The sequence below is a fragment of the Lagopus leucura genome, unplaced genomic scaffold, assembly GCF_019238085.1.
Source record: "Lagopus leucura isolate 7727_CA_CO unplaced genomic scaffold, USGS_WTPT01 Super-Scaffold_100045, whole genome shotgun sequence".
NCBI lineage: Eukaryota > Metazoa > Chordata > Aves > Galliformes > Phasianidae > Lagopus > Lagopus leucura.
In genome coordinates, this window is record NW_024962292.1 from 2141971 (window position 1) to 2162590 (window position 20620).

A 20620-nucleotide genomic window follows, 5' to 3' on the forward strand; every position below is an offset into this window, starting at 1 on the left:
GTAAGGGCGGCCGCCATCTACGCCGAGTGCGTCGAGCGCCGCGGCCGCCTTCGCCTACGCTCGTTGCGCAACGCCGGCTCCTCGCGCAAGGAGCGCGGAGCTTCGCGGCTGCAGCGTACGGAGTTGGCGCAGGGGGCGCCGTCGGCGTACTCCGGAAGCGGGCGGGGGATGAGTGTGCTGTTTTGAGGGAGGCGGCGCGCGGCCGGCAGCCATGAGCTACGACCGGGCCATCACCGTCTTCTCTCCGGACGGGCACCTCTTCCAGGTGGAGTACGCCCAGGAGGCGGTGAAGAAGGGCTCTACGGCGGTGAGTGAGGGGAGAAAGGCGGCTCCGGGTTCGCCGCGGGGCCGAGGCGGGCGCGGCAGGGAGGGAAGGCAGGCCCTGCGCACGTCGCGCCGCGGGGAGCCGCGCCGCCGCTTCGCCGGTGGCCCCGCGCGCACGGAGCGCCAGGAGCCGGGCGGCGCCACGGGAGAGTCACGAAATCGGCGCTGCTGTCGGCGGAACCGCGCGGCCGGGCGGCGCTGCTGGGCGCTGTGCTGCGCTGTGCTGCGCTGTGCGGGTGTCCGGCGGACGGGAAAGAGGAGAGGCGAGTAGGAATGGCTTTGTGGCCGCTGCCTTCAGTGTTCGCGTTGCCCCGAGGTTCTGATGAACGAGGAGTTTTCCCACGTGGGGAATAACGGATCGCTTTCCCCGTGTATCGGGAAGGAAACCGTCGGCCTTCGGCTGGGCGCGCGGCTGGCACTGCCCGCATCGGCTGCTGAGCGCCGATGGACGCAGCCGTCCGCACCGCTGGTAGCGCGGAGCTCCTTGCAGCACAGCTGCCCCGGCCCTGCAGCAGCGGGGCGGCCCTCGTAACGAGGAGCAGTGCCGGATAGCGTTGGGTTTTTTTACGGTATGGCGAGGGAGCGACCTACGGCAGGCTGCCCCTGTGTTTGATGTGGCGGCTTTAGTGCTGCTCCTGCCGCAGTGGCTGCAGGAAAGTGCTGGTATTGGAGAACGCGGTTGTAGGAGGGTGGGAATATCTGCTAGGAGTCACACGGGTTTAAATTGGTGAAAGCAGCTGATGAAACTGCGCTCAGGAATTGAATGCAATTTTTGTTACATCTGTCCTCTCCCGGGCTGTGGCAATAGGAAACAAAGTACTTCAAGTTGAAGTTTATAATGTTTGCTTTGCTGTTTTTTTTCTCTCCACCAGGCCCTCGTTCCAGTATTCTGCAACCTGTTTAGGGGACCTAAGTTAACTTTTCTTTTTCCTCTTTTCTTTGAACGCGTTGAAGGTTGGAGTCAGAGGGAAGGACATCGTTGTTCTCGGCGTGGAGAAGAAGTCTGTGGCAAAACTTCAGGATGAAAGAACTGTACGGAAGATCTGCGCTCTGGATGACAATGTCTGCATGGCTTTTGCAGGTATGTGATCCCTGCAGAGTGTGGGGTTTGGTGCAGCAGTTGTTAGGCTGCCTTTGGGTAAGGTTATGAATTCATAGGGCATGTATAAGATTCATAGGGCATGAGTGAGGGCTGTGGGGAAGGAGCATGTTTCCAGTTACTTCCACTTTTACAAATAAGTGTAGATAGGTCCATAGGGCATATGGGAGAACCAGTGATTAAATAAGGATGAAATATTGGTTAGAATTCACAAGGTTTAACGTGAGGATGAAGACTGAGAAGTAACATTATCAACACAGATATAGAAATACAGTGTTCAACAATATGTGAGCTCATGTGAACATGTGTACATTTCAGCAGATATCTCCTGTCTGTAAGTAATTCTTTGTATCAGTATTCATAATGCTTTAAGAGGAGATCTGATTTGAGCAGGCAAAAATACTGATTTTTGAGATGTAGTGTGCCTTGCTTCCTCAGCTGGGGATTGTGATCTGTGCAGGTGGGTTCACAAGCTTATAGAAGAGCTCTATATTGGAAACAAGGCTCCCAGCTGAAAATGGCATTGCTGGCCATTTTTTGTCAGCTAACGTCATGCTGCTGTAGTTCCATCAACTAGACAAGATTTATTGTGCAGATAGGCTGATTTATAGAGAGGGGTGTTGTCAAAAGAAATGCAGCCACCGTACGTGAGAATGGAAGCTCTGCCATTAGATTGAATGCTTCCAGTCTCTCAGGGGGATTCTGATTACCTGGTTCCAAATTGCATGTTATTTAACAGACAATCATGAAACCTGTAAACAAAACGTATGTAATTTTGATTCGTTAGCTTAATTCTGTTGCCTTTTAAATGATGTCCTCGCTCAGCAAACCTGGGAAGACATGACCTCTTGTATGCTTTCCTTCCCTCACTGTTAGCACTGACCTTGTGAGCCTTTTGGAGCAAAACAAGCTGTCTGTGCTCGTGGTGTGAAGCATGAGTTGAGCACAGCGAATCCACTGTCATTGCAGGGCTCACAGCTGATGCCAGAATAGTTATAAACAGAGCTCGTGTGGAATGTCAGAGCCACAGACTCACCGTGGAGGATCCGGTCACCGTGGAGTACATCACGCGTTACATCGCCAGCCTGAAGCAGGTGTGCTGTGTGGGGTCCTTCTGTCCATGCTGTGCAGGAGCTGCGCGTGGTTCTGCTGCCAGAAAGCAACAGAACGCTGCTGGCTGTTGGAAATGAAAATGTAGTAATAGAACATGAGGATTGATCGCCAGCTTTCCTCAGAAGATGAAATCAGTCAGTGCCTGTAACAGCTGCGTGAGCACACTGGTGATGTTACCAGGGACGCTGCCCATCTGTGGCTTTAATTCATTCTCATCGTGGCTGTGATGCATTTCCTGTTCCGGTTTCCCTTCTAAGACATTGCAGGGAGAGATGAGAGGAGAGCAAATTAAGGCAGCACTTTAGTATACTTAGTTTGATATTCATGAATTTAAGATTAATGACAGGGTCAAAATATGCCCAACTGCCTTCTGTGGTAAGATTGTTCATTTGCTGCTGGTGTATTGAACTAATTTTCAGCAGCTAGTGGGGATTAGCAAAAGTCTAATTTATTTATGACATGCTAGCACAGTGATGATGATAGTAGTGTGATGCTGATGTTCATTACTAGCCTGTCAGAGCAGAATCTCTCTTTGTTCCTTTACAGTAATCTCACATCTGTGTATTTCATTCTGGCATGCTTGCAATCTCTCTAAAAGTAGCAGCAGTAAATCTTGCAGCTCTGCTGTTGGGCTCCATGCTTATGGTCATTTGTGGTGTGTGATGTGCTGCAGCAGCGAGCAGAAGGGCTGTGGCACCGCCTTTCCTACAGCTGGCTGCCATGGCAGACGAAGCCTGCTTTGTCATTCATGGAATTGTTGCACATGGTTGCTGAAAGCTGGCTTTGTGCTCAGATGGCATCCTCCTGCCCAGCCTCCTGCGTGCTTGTGAAAGGACAGCACCGCACCCAGGCATGCAGTCAGTCAGCAGCTCCTGGCAGCCAGGAGAGTCTCTTCCTGATAGTTACAGTGGTGCAGAAAACTTCAGTGGATGGTAGGAAAAGTGGCTGAGAAGTGAAGTAACCGCGTCAGCTGCTTGGCTTACGGCCTTTGGTAGGACATGGAATCCTGCCTTCAATAGGTAGCTGGCTGAGAAAGCCTCCTGAAAATATTTCTGATGCCTTTCCTGGTCGTAACATACAAATGTCTGCTTTCTGCTCTAACGTGGAGCTGCTTGTGAAATGCATGTCTGTTCCTTCTGAGCAGAGGTACACTCAAAGCAACGGTCGCAGGCCTTTTGGAATCTCTGCTCTGATCGTGGGATTTGACTTTGATGGAACCCCCCGGCTGTACCAGACCGACCCCTCTGGCACGTACCATGCTTGGAAGGTGAGCTGGTTCCGTCTCTTCTGGAGGTGTAATGAAATATTGAAGAGTTACCATCTCCTTTAAGAGGGATTGATGTAGAAGGAGGTGAACAAATCCATCTGCATGGAGTGGCAGTGTGCAGTTAAGCTCTACTTGGGAAATTTTACCATGTTCTCTTGTTTCCCAAGTACACAGGGGTGCCTGACTGCTGACTGCTTGTGCAGTGGGGGAAGTAATGCGTTCCATCTCCTGAAAAACACAGTGATCACAGAAGGGTTTCAGATCGTCTAACTGTACAGATCCCATTCCTTGCTAATTCCAAGCTTCTTCCCACCCCATCCACTCCAGGCTAATGCCATTGGCAGAGGAGCTAAATCTGTACGTGAATTCCTGGAGAAAAACTACACTGACGAAGCCATTGAAACAGATGATCTGACTATTAAGCTTGTCATCAAGGCTCTTCTTGAGGTGAGTCTCCCTCAGGAGCTTTGTGTCACCCTTCACCTCGTGTTTGGATCAACTTCCTAATTGTGAGTATGCTGAAATCTTCACCCACGTGGCAGCAGAGCATTACAAAAGGATCTCTGGAAAGTGCATTTGTTGTTTGCTGTAGGTGTGGGGTTACATTTAAGGTTCAGAGTACTTCAGAGAACTGTGCCTGTAACTTACATGGAGGAAGTTAAACTGCAGTCCTCAGGGGAGGGAAAAAGACTTCAGTTCTTGCAATGAATATAAATGAACCAAAATACTACACTCCACGTGCGGTATGCTTTGACTTTGTGCTGAAATTTGAGGTGAGGAAAGCTTAAATCAAAATTCAGATGGTGGAAATGTGATGGTTTTAAGTTAAGCATCAACAGGCTGCGTTGATGCCAAAAGGAATGCCTCCTTTTTGGGGATGGGTTTTCCTCCTGCTGGGATAGAGGGCTTGGAGCTAAAGAAGTGCTCCTTTTCCACGGCTGTTTTTCCTAAAAGATCTGAAAGAGAGGTGTTCAAATTGTTTACTGGACCCGCTCCTAATGGTGTTAACTTCTGTTCAGGTTGTGCAGTCTGGGGGGAAGAACATCGAGCTGGCTGTTATGAGAAGAGATCAGCCCCTGAAGGTAAAGGCTGCTTTGGCTTTTCTCCCTTTGCAGCCAGTTTCTCTGATAGCACTGTTGTACATCAGCCCTAACTTCCACTCCTCATCTCACATTGTGCACTGGCAAATATTTGTTTAACAGTAGCAGCCAAGGCACGTTGTGTCTGCAGTGTACCTGTGTCTCTGGAAATAGCTGTTCACTTTCCTGCCGTGTCAGAGCTACTCAAGAGACTTTTATCTTCTTTAAGTGGCATCTTAGAGGTTGCTGTTTTCCTTTCTTTAGATTCTAAGCCCTGAAGAAATTGAGAAGTATGTTGCTGAAATTGAAAAAGAAAAGGAAGAAAATGAAAAGAAAAAACAGAAGAAGACATCATGATGAACCAAATTCGGCGCCTCCTTAGCTGCTTCTTTTTAACTGAAGCAAAGGGTTGTTCTGTATAGACAAGATGTAGGCATTCCGTTTATTCATACTGTGCCCCTCTGGAGACCTACAATAAACCTACTGATTTTTTTTAAGCTCTTATTTTAGAAAGATCCGTGTGTTCCTGATATTTTAATCACTAAAGATGACTTGATCAGCTACACCATGCAGTAGTGACCCATTAAAGGATGAAGACTGGTTGCATTTTTCTTCCTGGCAGCTTTCTTAGTGAACAGTCTCAGTTGTCGCTTACTTTCTTGCTGTTGAAGTGGTTGTCTCAGCAAAAACAGCTGCTTTCAATGAGTTACATTTTCTCTGTCCCTCATCACTATTTTCAAATGTAAATGGCCAGGGCCCAGATGTAAAACAAAACACTTTTCATCCCCAGTTGTGGTGAGTTTTATAGCAGATTTGGGGCTGCAGTGGTTTGGGAAATGAGCATGAGAACTGTTTTGAAGGCACATCATAAGCGACTGAGGCGGTGCTTGAATTGCTACCTGCAGGTCATTGCATGATTGTCGGCTGAGAATAAAGCTGTGGTGTGATGGCCCACTAGGGGCTTTGTAGACCAGTGACTGCCTCACATGAACTGCAGGCATGCTAAAACAAGGATAGAGGTCTACTCCAGCTTATCCTTTTGTATTTAACCTCCTCCATCTCCCTCCCTTCACCATGCCCCAGGTTTGGTGCCTAGCTCAGGTTCTGGTCAGACCTGCCTACTCTCACAGCTGTCTCTTTGCCCAGTTCTTGTGGCAGAGGTAGATCACATTCTGTAAGTGATGGAGGCCTACCTCTGCACACCGAAGTCATTGCTGTGTGCATTCTATTCACCAAACAATAACTTGTATAAAATGAAAGCCCTGTGGGCAGGTGGCTGTGTACCCAGACAGCAAGTTTTACTTTCAATAGCCAGCTGCAGCCTGAGGCAGCTCCAAGTAGCCTGGCCTCATGCAAGCACAGGGGTAAAGCTTTTGGGGAAGGGAGGGAGTTGTGCCTTCCTGCTGTTGTTTCCTGTTGACAGCTCTTCCCTACAAGGGCAGTGATCCAGGTACAGTACTGCACATGGAGGCTGTGGTGTATTTGCCCAACATGCCTGACACTGAATCTAGAAGAAAGAGAACTGGTGCCTTCTTAATAATAAAGAGGAGTGGTATTGAGCTTGGTGTTGATTTCTCACTTCACCACAGCCACACAGAAGCTGTAGAGGCACTCTGCTCCAGCAGCTGACAGGCAATGCAATTCCACCTTCATGCTGTAGTGTCAGAAGCTGTTTTGCCATTGGAGAAAGGAGTCACCTAGGGCTGCTGCAAGCCCTGCTGTCAGCACACCCTACTTGCTGGTAAAAGACCAGCTCCTAAAAGCATCTGTGGCCACCAAACAGATGTACTGCCACCCAAAACAAACAGGTAAAGCTATACCAGTGCTGGCTGTGAGCTCTGGGTGCTGTGAACAGCAACACTCCTTCAGTTGGATACTCAGACTTCCCCTGAGGGAGCACAGGGTGACAGGAACGATGCAGCAGCTGTAGCAGAGCCTTCAGCAGCCTTCTTAAACACTGTGTGCCTCTTCCCAGGCCAGCTCAGTTTCCTCTTAGATTTCAGCCTTGCTTGGGGCTCCAACAAGTTGTATGGAGAGATGCTGCCAAGCTGCACGCAGAACAAAATAGCAGGAAAACGTCAAACATTTACATGTTTATTATAATTACAATTTACATTACTCCAAAGAGCAGCCCCACTGCTATGCTCTAATTCTTAGCAATAAAGTCCTACAAAAATAAATCCAAGCTTTTACAGTAACCTAAGTCAATGCATAACTAAAAAATTCTAGCTATGTACGGGGTTCAGTCATCAAGGTGCTTTTTCCAACAAAATTCCCTACCAACAGAAAAGGGACACATGCTTATAGCAATTTAACCCACTTATTCATGCAAACAAATGTAACCCCTTCCCTCCCAGCCCCTCTCCCCACATACAGATTTTAAAAACAAAAGAAAAACTAAACTATTTACAGTATGGGGGTACAGAGGAAAAATTAAACATGCCCATCTGTTAAGCTTCATTATATGGACTCCCCATTCCTAGTTTAATGAAAACATTCCATAGTGTTCCACCACAGTCTACTAGTGTACAGAGAACTGTTTGCATTTAGCACTATACGAACAAGGTACAAAGCAAGGCAAGAAGCCGGCGCTCCGGGCTCCTTGCCAGGCAGCCAATTGCTGCCAGGGGCTCTGCACTCCGAGCACACAAGCAGCAGCGCCTGCTGCCCGTCCTGCTGGGGCACAGCACTCTGCATCCATCCCCCCCTGAGCCCGCAGAATTCCGAGCCGTGGAGGAGTGCCCAGCACCCTTCAACTCGAGGGAGGCACAGCTCCGCAGAGCCTGCAGTACCTCCACATCAGTACTGGCTAACAAACAGTCGTACAGTCATTTCACACCACTACATGAGCAACAATCCAGTATTCCCAAGTGACAATACACGTAACTCCTCGGCACCAGGAGTCCATTCTTTCAGATACCAAGTGCTACTCCACACACGCTGCTGAGTACAGCAAGACCAGCAGCACCAAAGAATCCATTTGGTTACTCAGAACAAACAAGTTAGCTGGTTTATTTCAAGTGAGCTTTGGTTCCATGTTAAAATACCATGATTTAGCTTCTTCAGGGTTCAGAAAAGGAGTCTGACTTTATGCTTAGACTACAGCAGCCTTTGAGAGACCCGAAAGAAGAACCATGTAAGTTAATCTGCACTTAAAAAAACAAAAACAAACGAAAAGACACCCTGAAGAAGGTACCCCTGAACACATTCCCTCTTCCAAAGAATATTCCAGCTGACTGTTGCTGGTCCAAAGTAAGTCCAGAATATAAGCAGTAGTACATGAAGTTCTGTCATTTGAGCTGAGACGGTAAACAATATGAACCATTTTCCCACATTAGTGCAGCAGTCAGTTGTTTTCTATGTACATTTTCATCCTCTCAGGAGAGATGTTAGAACCTACGCAGGAAAAAGGTAGAATTAGATTTGATATCCAGAGGATTGCCCCAAGAAAAAGCAAAAGCTCATGCCTACATATCAATTAAAATGTTCAGCTAGAAAGTCTCAGCTGAAACAAACAGCTCTTGGTTTTTGCAGAGGTGAGCCCCAGGAGCCAATAGATGAATCAACGTGCTAGAACTGCTTGTATTTCCTTCCATCACTTAGAAAGATGGATGAACAGTTAAGAGATGATAAAGAACTACTTTTCATTTACCTGCAGGACCGGAGAGCAAGAGGAGGTTGCACAGAAAGCTCAGGTAAGGGATAAGAAGGGATAAGATAAGGGATGCTCTGGTTAGGGAGAGCAGCTATTAACAGCTAAAGAAAGAAAACGCAGTTTACCTGTGAAGTTACACTCTGCCAGTACCAGCTCTGTGAGTGGTTTGGCTCCTCCTTGCTGCTCCGCTGCCCCTTCCACCTCGAAACCCACCACGAAAGCTGCGGCCACGAAGGAACCGTCCTGACACTCCAAACGTCTCAGTATTGAGTTTCCTTTCTTCAGCCCACGTGGTGCGTCTAGAACTGAATGGGACTGCATTCAGATTTAATACAGACATTCAATAACCCCAACCCTGTTTTCCTGACTGCCACTACAACAAGAACTGCTGCAGCATGAAAACACGAATTCAGTTCCTCTGCTAAATGTGGGCTTTTTGGAAGTGACAGCTGTTGGCTTTTACATGCTACTTCCAGACCAGAGAACTGTGGAAAGACTTAAAATATGCTCGCATGAGGACTCAGTAGCATCTCACACCCAGTCTTGTTTTCTTGGCAAACACAAACTTGAATCCCATGAAGCCTCTCTGGACTCCTGGGAAGGCAGCCCTGTCACAGCTGAGGTTCAGTTACTGGAACAGCCTCAGAGCACCAGTCTTAATTCCTACCCAGAACCTGCCTACCCAAATACTGCCTTATGGTAAACACCTGGAAGAAAGCTTTGCTAAAAGGAAGCAGAAACACCAAGGGAATTTTACACACTGACATTAAAAGGAAGTTTAACTTCATCAGGCTGCTCATGCCACCAAAAGACAGCAGCAGCAGCAGATGAAGCCTCTCATTAATATTTGCAGTACTTAATTTGATGCTTCTACAGACAGACCTGCCCAAACTCCAGGCTTAGCTTGCTCCTGTCTGCAAGTTGCACCATCTTCAGCACAGCATGAGTCTGTTGCCTCCTCCCACAAATGTGATTTTAAAGACTTTATTCTATGGGTTCAAAGTCAGGACTAGGAAACAGAATGGGATGCATTAAATACAGCACAGCCAGCCAGCAGAGGTGATTCCCCCACTGTATTTAGCATTGGTACGGCCTCACTTTGAATATTATTGGCAACTATGGTCTCCACAATATAAAAACATTAAGATACTTGAATGCACCCAAGGGACAAAGCTGGTAAAAGGGCCAAAGCACACATCCCATGAGGAACAGCTGAGGCCCTGCTTGTCTAGTTTGCAGACAAGGAGACCAAGTAACGCCATTGCTCTCCATAACTTCCTGGGGAGGGAAAATAAGAGAGCACAGAGACTCTTTTCCTCATAATCAGTGACAGGACACATGGGAACAGCATACACGCATGCCAGGCAAGACTTCTATAGATACTGTCTTCACCAGAAAGGTGGTCAAGCACTGAAACAGGCTTCCTAGTGAGCTGGTTGATCTCCATGTCAGTCAGGGTTCAGGAGCCATTTGAACAGTGCCCTTACCAACCTGCTTCATCTCCTTGGTAGCCCTGAAGTTTAGGCAGTTGCACACTTATCTTTGTGCTTCCTTCCACATCAACTGTGCTATCTGATAATTAGTGATCTGTGTATCCTTGTTGGGGGAAATGTATGAGTGCAACTGAACTTACTGCTATTTGTTTGGTCTCACTGCACGAAGCTTGGTAACATCATCAGTGATGCATCAAGTGTGTGACAACACTCCCTTCTAAAACCTGTTTTGATTTCATCACATTTTCTTCTTGCATTCTGAGACTTCTAGAAAGTTGCACCATGTTACACATCTAGGATTATGGCTAAGGCAGAAAAAAAAAAAAAGCAAGCTTAAAGAAATACTCACCTAGACTTCAGTTCTGAGGAGATGTTGTCAAAGAAAGACTTGGATTTATCGTAGTAGCAGTTGGGTCCCAGAAGGTCCTCCTCTGCACTGCCATCGTTGTTCTGAGTTGCCACTCCAGGGTCCCCTTTCTCTTCCTCTGTCTCTGCTTTGTCATCTGAAGATAATACAATGCATTACACTTCTTTGAGGCATTCTGAAGACCCATCTGTTCCCTTGGTCCTTCAAACAAAATCTGAGATGCTGCCACACGTAACGATGCAGTTTCTCAGAATGAGTTTTCTATGCAAGGCTTACTACTCAGCACCTCATATTTAAAGAAGCTACAAACCTTTGAAGTTTAGTTTCTTCTTGAATTCTTTATCAAGCTCCTCTCTGTTGAATTGTGCATTTGCACTTTCAAAGTCGAAGTCACCTTCAAACTTTATTGTATTTTCCTTCACAGCAGTTGGTCTGTTTTGTCCTCTAGAACGATTTCTGGTTCTCCTGTTTCCCCTGTTTCCTGAAAGCAGGAGAGTTAAAACACTTGGTAACGTTAAATTAAGGGAAGTTAAATGACTTCCTCAAGACCAGAGAAAACCAGGACTAGAACTCAGAATCTTGGCTTCCAGTCCCATGGTTAGGTCACACCTCTTTGAAAGTAACTTCTGAAGGGCTATAGGATACACATTACAGCAACATTTTAACTGTCTGGAAAGCATTCCTGCTGTCAGCCTTACCACCAAAACACATCCAACTTTTCTTCCAGTTGGAAAAGAAAAAAATAAGAGCAGCACCTCAAGTAAAGTTGAGGGAAAGGTACAGGGGCTATGAACTCTATTTGCTACTCATCTGCTAACATGTTACTATAACTGGTCCACAAACCTGTCCTGATTGAGATGAACAGATCATTGGTTTTGGAAAACCTACCTAAGACTCACCAGCCCACAAAGGGATGCATACTTAATTGTAAAGCAGAAACCACATAAAGAAACTGTCAGCTTCTTTTTGGAAAGAAAAACACCAAACTTGCAGCCTCCCTTCCACAGCGCTGCCTTCAAACTAGTTTGAAAACTGATCTCAACTTCTGCTTCCTACCTTTCTTCACTTTGTTTGGGAAGGATCTCTAGTTGAACTTGGCTTCACTTTGCTTTGTCCTATGCTTAACTAGTCATCTCAAGATAAAAGTTTCATTCTAGAGAAGCAATGACTCCATAGTTCTTTTAATTTGAAACAACACTAGATATCTTAAGCAGGCTGCCCTTCCCAATAAGACGACACAACAGGTTTCAGAGCAATCCAGTTATTGCTGTCAGTTTTTAAACAAAACAAAACAATTTATCTCCAGCGCCCAGAGGGCACCAGGATTTTGGTGGTTCTGTATTTCTGTGGCTCCAGAGCTTACTTTGTTGGAGAACCATCCCTACCTGGCCAAAGACTCATGAAGCCTTTCTTTGCTCTTAGCCTTCTGTCCAACAACGCTTCACTGATGCAGCAGTATTTGCCTTTACAAACCAGAACAAGTGTCTGTGTGCTATTGCCTACCTGATCTTCTCCTCTGGGGCCTTCTGTTCTCATCATTCACCTGCCCTTGGGTCTGTACAGGCGTTGCTGGAACTGTATCTACAGAACAAGAAAGAAACTTCAAGGCACACAAGAACAAGAGCAAAGCAGTCTGGCCTTGCTATGAACCCCTGAACGACACTTGAGAACAGCACTGTAAAGCAGTCCATACACACCAGCTGTCTTGGTGCTGCTCTGTGGAACCTGCCGGCCGTTGCGTTGCACCCCTGGAGTTACTTTCACTGGCAGTGGCTTCTGTGAATGGATGCTGTCCACGGGGCCGGTCTGGACAGCCTGCTCTACCATGGGGCTCTTGCGGACAGGGTGAACGGAAGGGAAGCCAGCACCTGGAAAGAACTGCAATGACTGAGTGCTCCTCAGAAAGCACCCAGCGTTATTCAAGCCCTGCCCACTTCTACAGAGCAAACATCGACCACAGTTACTCAAAACCTTGGTTGTTTATCATTACGAGCTACGTTTAAGTGGCATGTAGGGAAAGCACTACTGCCAGAGTTCTCAGCTCACAAATCCAGAGCCTTACATCAGAAAAACTACCCGTTTATTTCTTAAATCAAATTAGACACTTCAGACAAACAAGCCAGGTCAGTCTCCTATAGAGAGCTGATAAGAAAATCAAATTTCTAGCTGCATCTCTGGTTATGGATTGTACTTTACATTAATCTGAAGCAAAACACGACCATTCTGAAGTTGCTCCAGAAGGCTTCCCCACTTTGTCTAAAAAAAAAAAAAGTTTGCTGCTAAAGCCTCGTCACCTCAGCTATGTATCCCATTTTGTAAGCCATTTTTAGAAGCCCTTTGATTACTTGAAGTACTGTCATTGCTTATTGTTAGCTTTCAGACAAAGAAAACCTGAAACCAGACCAGATCTCAAAGTTACCCTTTTAAATTCCTTCTTGGTCAAGGCCAAAGTGTTACCCAAGACTTCTGTTGCTCTTCCATCCAGGCTTATTTATTCACACTACAAAACACGTAAATACTTTTCATGGTTTGGTATACCTTACACCATTTATTTTAGAAAGTGACAGTCTTCAGTACTCAGAAGAAAAACTGCATTCTAGATTTAATTAGAAGTTTTGGAGCTACAGGCTTTTGTAGTTATGCATAAAAACTGCTTGGAAGCAAACTTTAACTGAATACACTTAAAGAGCAAGAAAAGTGAAAAAGCTGAAGGGTACACACAAACCAAGCCACTGACACTTCTGGGTCACCCAAGTCCACCTGAGATAAACCCAGTAGGTAACATCATGCAGCTTCCCAGTTATGCACACCTGGAAAACTTGCAAGGAGGACAGACACAGCCTAAGGATTATTCAGTAGCACAAAGCCGCTGCGCAAGTTCAACAACAGTTTCAAAGCTCAGTACGAAAATTGAGAAAGCACATACAGACAGATGGCCAAACAGAAAGTGGGAAGTTTCATGCCAACACAACCATACATGCTAATTTAAAAACAGATTTAACTAATTACCATGTTTAAACGCAGGCTGCACCTGGTCTCTCTGCTCTGAAGATGGGTCAGGCTAGTTATCTCTACTCAAACTCCTTCAAAAGTTCTTAAGCACAGAAGCAAGCACCCAGAACTATGTTACCTCTGCTTACCACACCTAAAATTGCTCACTGTTAGTTATGCCTCACTAGCTGGCAATCTTTATAAGGTACATTGCCCCATCATGCATGAAACACATCCTGAAGTTTCCTAAATTACAGGAATATTCCTGAATTTTCTACCTGCCTGTTTATTTTTGAGTAGTAAGGCCACCCATGATTTAAGCAGTGTGCTTGGCTTTCTAGGAAAGGCCAATTAATTCCCTGCCTAATGCCTAAGCTAACACATACTCCTAGGGAGGATGCAGCACGACATCCCTAAACCTCACCCCTCTCCTGATACTTACACAGGAGGATCCACATTCTTTCAGGATTCTTTACTTTTTCCATTCTCCTGTCTCTCTAACTGATACTTCTAGAGCAGGAGGAAGTAATGCTTCATGTGATGAAAAGCAACAACAGCCAAGAACAAACTCATTTCACTAGCATTACCCATGTAAGTACTATCATTCTAGGAGGGGGTTAACAAGAACATATTTTCAAGTGCCATGCAGTTCTTCCAAATATTTGGAGTCCTCAAACTGCTGTTACCCTTGGAAGAGAGCTGATGGGGCTCTGAAGACATGTCAGGCTCTGAAACAGGTTGTGGAGACGGAGAAGAACTAGGACTGGAAGCAGCTGCTGATGCTGGAGGGCTTACCAATTTCTCTAAAGAGATAGAGGGAAGAAGAGAAAGCAAAAAGATATATGGATAAGATACAAGGTTGTGTAACATCTGGAGGACTTGGAAAGAGATACAAGAATCTCTAGAACAGCTTTAGAGCAGCTTATTTAGTTCTCTTTTGGAACACAAGCTCTTTTCACACATGGGTTGTGCATGTGAGCTATGTCAGACCAGAAATGAACTGACCTCAACTGTTTGTTATTCGTATTACTTTCAGAGAGAAGCTTCAGCTCTTTAGTTTCTTTCTTGGGTACATGTGCATAAGTGAAAGATGGGCCTCCTTGCTATAAGAACATTGCAAAGTTTTTAACTACTTATTCACTGCTTCTTGCAGCCTGACATTCAGTATGGAACTCATTATCAGTTACTGCTATGTGGCTCCAGTGTAGCTGCATACAAAGACTGTACCTTTATTTTAGCAAAGAAAGCTTTTACTTACCTAAACCTAATGAAGCTGCGTACTGCTGGCTAAGTAAAGAGCTGGCAGCAAGTTGGCTGTAAGGTGGCATACCTCTAAATGGGCTGTAAGGCACATGTGGCTGAAAGGATGACGTAGAGGCAGAGCCCAGTGAAGACTGCAACAAGACAAAGCACATTTCCATTTACAGCATCCAGAAGTCACCTTGCTTCGGCAGCGATTCTTTACTTCAAGTACAGCACTGTTACGACTCAAGCAAACACTGCAGCCCTTACCTGCATTCTCAGCTGCTACACTAGCTGCAGTTCTGTTGACTGAAGCCCTACTACCATTATTTTAAACACAGAAATGCAATTCAGAACGCTCCCAAAAATCTGAAGATTCCTGGAGACAATGACTCCGTTTTTATAATTTGATACCAAACGCAGCCTTTCATCAGTGTTCCACCACATCTACCTACACTGCAGGCTAACTTACCTGAACAATGGCAGGATCCTGTGGCAGGGTATGCTGAGCTTTCGGAGGTTCACAGACAGTGATGTCTTTGATGTCACTTCCTCGAAAAATAATGTACTCATAGATCTCTTCCCTTGGAGGAGCAGGTCTGTCTGTGGGCCGGTCTTCGGTACCAAAGGATCGCACTTCAGCATTGGAGAGATTGCTGTTAGTTCAGCATTATCTTTGCAACGTTATACAAGTTAAGACTTACAAAATTAGGAAGTACTCCTACAATGCCTGCCAAAAGTAACAAAAAAGTAGGTTACCTTTCAAGTCCCAGCCCCCCCCATATCCCACACATCTGTTCCCAAAGACCAAATCTTCTAGCAGCCTGCATAAATGGAAGGCCAGGATGATAAACCAGTTGGAATGAAGCAGTCTACTGCAAAACTGAGGACTTGCCCACACTGCTATACTGCCATAGTCAGCGCTTCTGCCCAGATCCTGTCCCATATATACATCCAACTTGAGACAACTGCCACCACAACAGACCACGAGGGAGGCCTCTGAAGCAGCAGGGAAAAGTTCCTCAGTGGCTTTAGAGCTCAAATCCATACCTTTGTTTTCATATTTATTAATAGCAAATTGTCTATCTGCATAAGAGCTTCCCATTTAAATTCTCTCTATGCCAATGGTTTCATATTTAGAAAGCTTTAAGTGATAACCTTAGTGCCTACTGAAGCTTCACCAAGTCTCAGCTATCAGAGCACTTGTGCAGGTACTATCAGGATGATGTTCTACTTTGCAGTGGGAAAGAAGGCTGTAATTGACTGCGTGCCCACCAGGGAGGAGCATAAATTAACTCAACCCATGAAACAGGAGGAGGTCAGATTCAGACTTTCTACTTTGTTAGTGCAGGAAAACAAGTGGCAGTCACACCAAAAACCAGAGTATGAAACAGACTAGAGAACGTGCAGGATCTACATGTATAGAGACTTCCTTCTACACTTTACAGAAGTCTATCAAGTCTGCTAGCATAGTTCTCTGCCTTTATGAAGCTTTGCCAGTTCAGATAAGCACCAGCACATATTAGCTTGATATATGCTTTTTGGCAGTGGAAGAGCTCCAGACCGGAGTTGCATCAGCCAGTTCCAACAGGTTACCAGAGACGCATTCAAACTTTGAGCCAGGACACACTGAGTTTGACAGCACCTTTACAAACTCCATCCTGAACAGCCCCTTTGCAAAGACCTGCTGTACCACAGCCTGCAGTCCTGTGCCAGCCAGCTGCAGCTCCCACTTCAGAGCAGGAAAGATAAGTGCAAACGGCCTTGTCAGGTGGATGATAAAGGACAGGGAGGCACTGCAGCTCCCCCAGATAAAGGGTAGCAAGAATTGGATCAACTCAACCCCACTGCTTAGCATTCCCAGCATCCTGCAGGCATACTGACTTATCATGGGTGCTGATGCTTTGTAGGTGGAATACTCATCAGAAGCAGTCCTCAGATGAGGAGCTGCCTTCAGGTGGTTTCCCTAAAAGCAGCATCTAATGCTGCAAGCAATCTTCAGGTTCCATCTGTTCCACGTGGAGATGAGCTTACAAGGAGCATTAGCTCAGTGTACAGCAGGTCAATGCCAAACTGTCCCATTTCACCGTTGCTCTTTGGTACCTCAGCTCATACCTAACTGGTGCAAGTATAAACTGTCAGTTGCTTCCCTCAAACACAGCCTTCCATTAGTAACTATGGTATAAAAACCTCTAAGTTATTTTAGCTCTCCAGCTGCTGTTTGATCGTATTACAGCTGCAACCCAGTCAACTAGAAGCAGATTATCAACTGAAAGCGATACTCACAGACTTTTAGACACGAACCATACCACTGATATTCCTGTTCAAGATTAGCTTATTACAGCATACAGCTCATGGCAGCATATGCTAAAGCCAACCAGGAGCTACTGCAGAACCCCACAGCTAGCTCAAAACACGACTTCTCAGCACCAGGATCAGCCTGCTGGCTTCCAGTTAGAGAAACACATGAGCTGTAAAGTCCAGAGCTGTTCAGGCAGCCTTTCAGTTGCCTGGTCCCAAGGTCTGTAACTAGAAGGGTAGAAAAATGATGTCCTTATTGTAGACAAAACAGCAGCGATGGCATTTGCGAGGCCTCCAGGAGTGGAGCACACCCACTCCCTGTATCTGAAGTGTTTAATGATTTCTGGCACAGCACAAAGCACAGCCTGGAGTTTCTGTGGAGGTCTGAAGGGCTGTCTCCCATGAAAACTTACAGTGACTATTGCTTACAGACGAACAGGAAATCAATCCCACGCTGTGCCACAGCTAGTGTTTTACAACAGCCTGCATTCACATGCAGGACTCTGTGGAGCTCAACCACTGAAGGGTCAGGAGGCATAAGAGGAGTGGATGTCTGGAAAACAACTCTTACACATATTTCCTGCCTAAAATCTAGGGTTCCTTCAGACTTGTGCAGGACAGGGAGTAAGGTAGTGGTGCTCGCTAAGAACAGGAGGGTAATTGTGTATTGCATTATGGCCATTGCTCATAAGTGAAGCTTAGCATCTAACAAAACAGACAGCTGTCCTGCAGCACTTAGGCACGTGGAATGATATCCAAGGAGCTGCTGCACGTGTCAAGATTTCACAGGAATAGCATACAAATCAACTGAAGTTTGCCTGCTCTGAATAACAGTCTGAACCAGATTCCTTCCCCCAAAGTTCCTTTCAACCCAAGTTGTTCTTCATGCCATTAGGATGACAAAAAAAATAATCACAAGAGCAGTACATACAGTGTATCCTAAGGTCTTCTGAACCTTTAACATTGGCATTTGGGGCCTGGCAATTTACTTATCCAAACAGTGTTGACTACACATCAACAGTTCAGGGCTCCCAACCCCTTGGAGATGCCACGTTTCCAACTGCTGCTGTGTTGAGATGTCTGTCACAGCTAAGTTCATAATACTGACACTAATCTTGATACAAAGTCTCTGATTTTAAAAAGCCCCCTGAGCTACAACCAGCCTTCGCACTGTGAAGTTTAAAAAGCATTTTTCCACGCACTGTAACTACTTCTTAAAACTCCAGCTCTTCACAGGTGAACATTAAGAGACCAATAAATACAAGTGCTGCCAGAGATATTATACCAGGCACGTACTTCCCCACACCATCAAGCATTTTAATCACATATACCTTTAAAACACAGCACTTCAGCTCTGCAGCAGTGTTACAAGGAAGCCAGAGCCATGTGTGAAACCAGCTCTGCTTTCTGCTGAGCAAAGGCTGAAGGCCTTGCTCTGCACGCAGCGAAGGGATTGCATCCTTCCCACAGGCTGGTGCTTCACGTCTGGAGACAGCTGCTTTTAGAGCCTTGGACAGGTTAATTCGTGGAAATTTGAGATAACACCCATTTTAAGCTTTAGAACCAACACCAATAGGTGTCAAATGTTCGCGTCCAGTATTATGCCAATATCATGACACTGAAATTTCAGGTCGTGGCATAGGCTGCCTAAAGTAAGCTGAGAAGAAGGCAATAATTCTAGCAGACAGACTCGAGAGACAAAAGATACTTGGCTTCTGAACGATCCTGATGGGCTGTCGAAGGCTACCATGAAGATTTGAACTCACAGAACAGAGAAAGACAAAGCTCGGGGAAAGGAACAACAGACATTAGCTGGAACAGCCAATCTGTGCAGCAAAAGCAGTATAAAAACAAGACCTTGCCTGAGAGACTAAACAAGATAGAGCAGGCTTTTCTGATAGCAAACACAGGAGCTCCCAGCACAGGTGGCCATCGATTCCAAACCACACCAGCCAACCAGACGCACATTGCCGTTCCTGCCGGGGAGCGGAGCGGCGCCGGGTGCGAAGCTTCGCGCCCACGTGCGGGCATCGCGCCTCGCAGCGCGGATATCGATCCGGGCACGAACAAAGGCGGCCGCCGCGGCTCTGCCGTAACCCGCCGGGCCCCGCGCTGGGAAAGGCAGCCCGAGCATACACCGCGTTCATTTTCCGACGTGAGCGCCGGGAGCCGGAACGGCCACGGCACGGCTGCTTTCCCAGCGAAGAAGGGAACCTCAGGCGGACGGCGGATCTCCTCGCGGGGAACCCCCGCCCGCCCGCGCGGCCTCCAGTGCTGACTCACCGGCAGCTCGCGCCGCTGGAGGCGAGCCGCTCCCGCCCCCGGCTCCGCGCAGCCCGCCCCGGCCCGCAGGAGCGCCCGGCCGCATTGTTCGGCCCCGCGCCCCCCCCCCGCACCGCCTCGCCGCTCCCCTCGGGCCCGGGCCGCGCTCACCCTTCGCCAAGGCCACGGTGGAGTTCTCGGTGTCGATGGTGTAAAGGATGCCCTCATAGCGGATCTGCGCCTTGGAGATGAGGCTGATCTTGCTGCCGATATACGGGGTCCCCGAGCTCATGGCGGCGCTCCGAGGGGCCGCGGCCGCGCGGGTGGCTGCAGCGCCCGCCCACGCACACTGCGGAGACGGGAGCCCCGCCGCGCGCGCCTTAAGCAGGGCGGAGGGAGACGGGCGGCGGGGGGCGCGGAGCGGGGGCGTGCTGCGGGAGCGCCGCGCATGCGCGATTACCGCCCGCTATTGACCAGACGGGAGACGGGGTCAGACGCGAAGGGTGCGGGGAGGAGAGGGGAGGGAGCGGGGGGAGGAGGGGGGAAACCCGGGGCCCGCGTCACGTGACGGGGGCTGCCACGTGCGCGCGGGCGGGGCGGTAGGGGTGGGGCGAGGCGAGGCGAGAGATCGCGGCCTTCCCGCCGCGGCCGAGTGTGGTGGGGCGGAGCCGTGCGGTGACGGGGCCGAGCCGGGAGGGTTTGTTACGGAGCCTCAGCTTCCCCCGCAGCCCGTCTCCGTGTGAGGGCAGCTTTCCCGCGCTGGAAGCCCCTCCCGCTATACCGCGGGCGGCCCCGAGCCGTTCCGCCGCTGTTTGCGCACAGGGCGGCAGCGCTCCGCTCCGTCCCCGCCGTGCCGGCGTTGTGCCGTGCCGGTGCCGCAGGCGCAGCTCTGCGCTTTGTTCGGCGTGGGGTCCCGCAGGTAGGCGGGCCGGGAGCTCTCGGCTCTGCTCCCCGGGGACTCTCGCAGCCCCTCTCGGCCATCTGCGGTCAGCTCGGACATCTGGCAGGCAGCTGCAGGAGGTGAAGGCGGCGGGTCGCAGTGCGCGCATCTCGGCGATTTGAGCGAGGCAAACGGGGTTCAGAAGCGGCAGCTGCAGAGGGCACGGCGGGAGCCGCTGTGAAGCGCCGTTCGGTGGGGCTGCGCACGGCCGTCCCTCGGTTACACGGCTGCCGCCCCAAAGCCACTGCCTGCAGTCCGCGGCTTCGGCTCCCCGACACAAAGCTCCGCTTCCCGCGCACCGCGGCTCTGCGGCTGCCCTCTGCCCTCCGCTGCGCGCGGAACGCGCCTTCCTCGCTTTCTCCCGCGAACAAACGGGCGGACTTTCTCTTGTTCGATTTGCAGCGACTCTGCTTGGAGACGGTTGCTAAAATAGAAAAAAATATAAAGGATTCTGTCCGCCTGTATGCGGGTTGGGTGAGCTGCGTTC

General features: G+C 48.1%; 2 protein-coding genes across 3 annotated transcripts; one reads left to right on the plus strand and one right to left on the minus strand.

Moving 5' to 3' along the window:
* The first annotated feature begins 142 nt into the window (after positions 1–142).
* On the plus strand, positions 143–5386 carry PSMA7 (proteasome 20S subunit alpha 7). Its single transcript, XM_042884712.1, has 7 exons — positions 143–307; positions 1279–1405; positions 2393–2517; positions 3681–3803; positions 4131–4250; positions 4823–4885; positions 5147–5386. Exons 1-7 carry the CDS (start codon positions 212–214, stop codon positions 5237–5239), a joined length of 747 nt encoding a protein of 248 aa, XP_042740646.1. The 5' UTR covers positions 143–211; the 3' UTR covers positions 5240–5386.
* A 1577-nt stretch (positions 5387–6963) lies between these two features.
* On the minus strand, positions 6964–19525 carry LSM14B (LSM family member 14B). 2 transcript variants are annotated; one of them, XM_042884710.1, is made up of 10 exons: positions 19365–19525; positions 15103–15266; positions 14647–14782; positions 14075–14191; positions 12095–12265; positions 11901–11978; positions 10708–10878; positions 10380–10533; positions 8663–8842; positions 6964–8278 (listed from the first exon to the last, which is right to left on the minus strand). In XM_042884710.1, exons 1-9 carry the CDS (start codon positions 19483–19485, stop codon positions 8671–8673), a joined length of 1284 nt encoding a protein of 427 aa, XP_042740644.1. In that variant the 5' UTR covers positions 19486–19525; the 3' UTR covers positions 6964–8278; positions 8663–8670. The 2 variants fall into 2 exon arrangements, with proteins under 2 accessions (XP_042740644.1, XP_042740645.1); XM_042884711.1 differs by lacking the exon at positions 14075–14191.
* Between the last annotated feature and the right edge of the window lie 1095 nt (positions 19526–20620).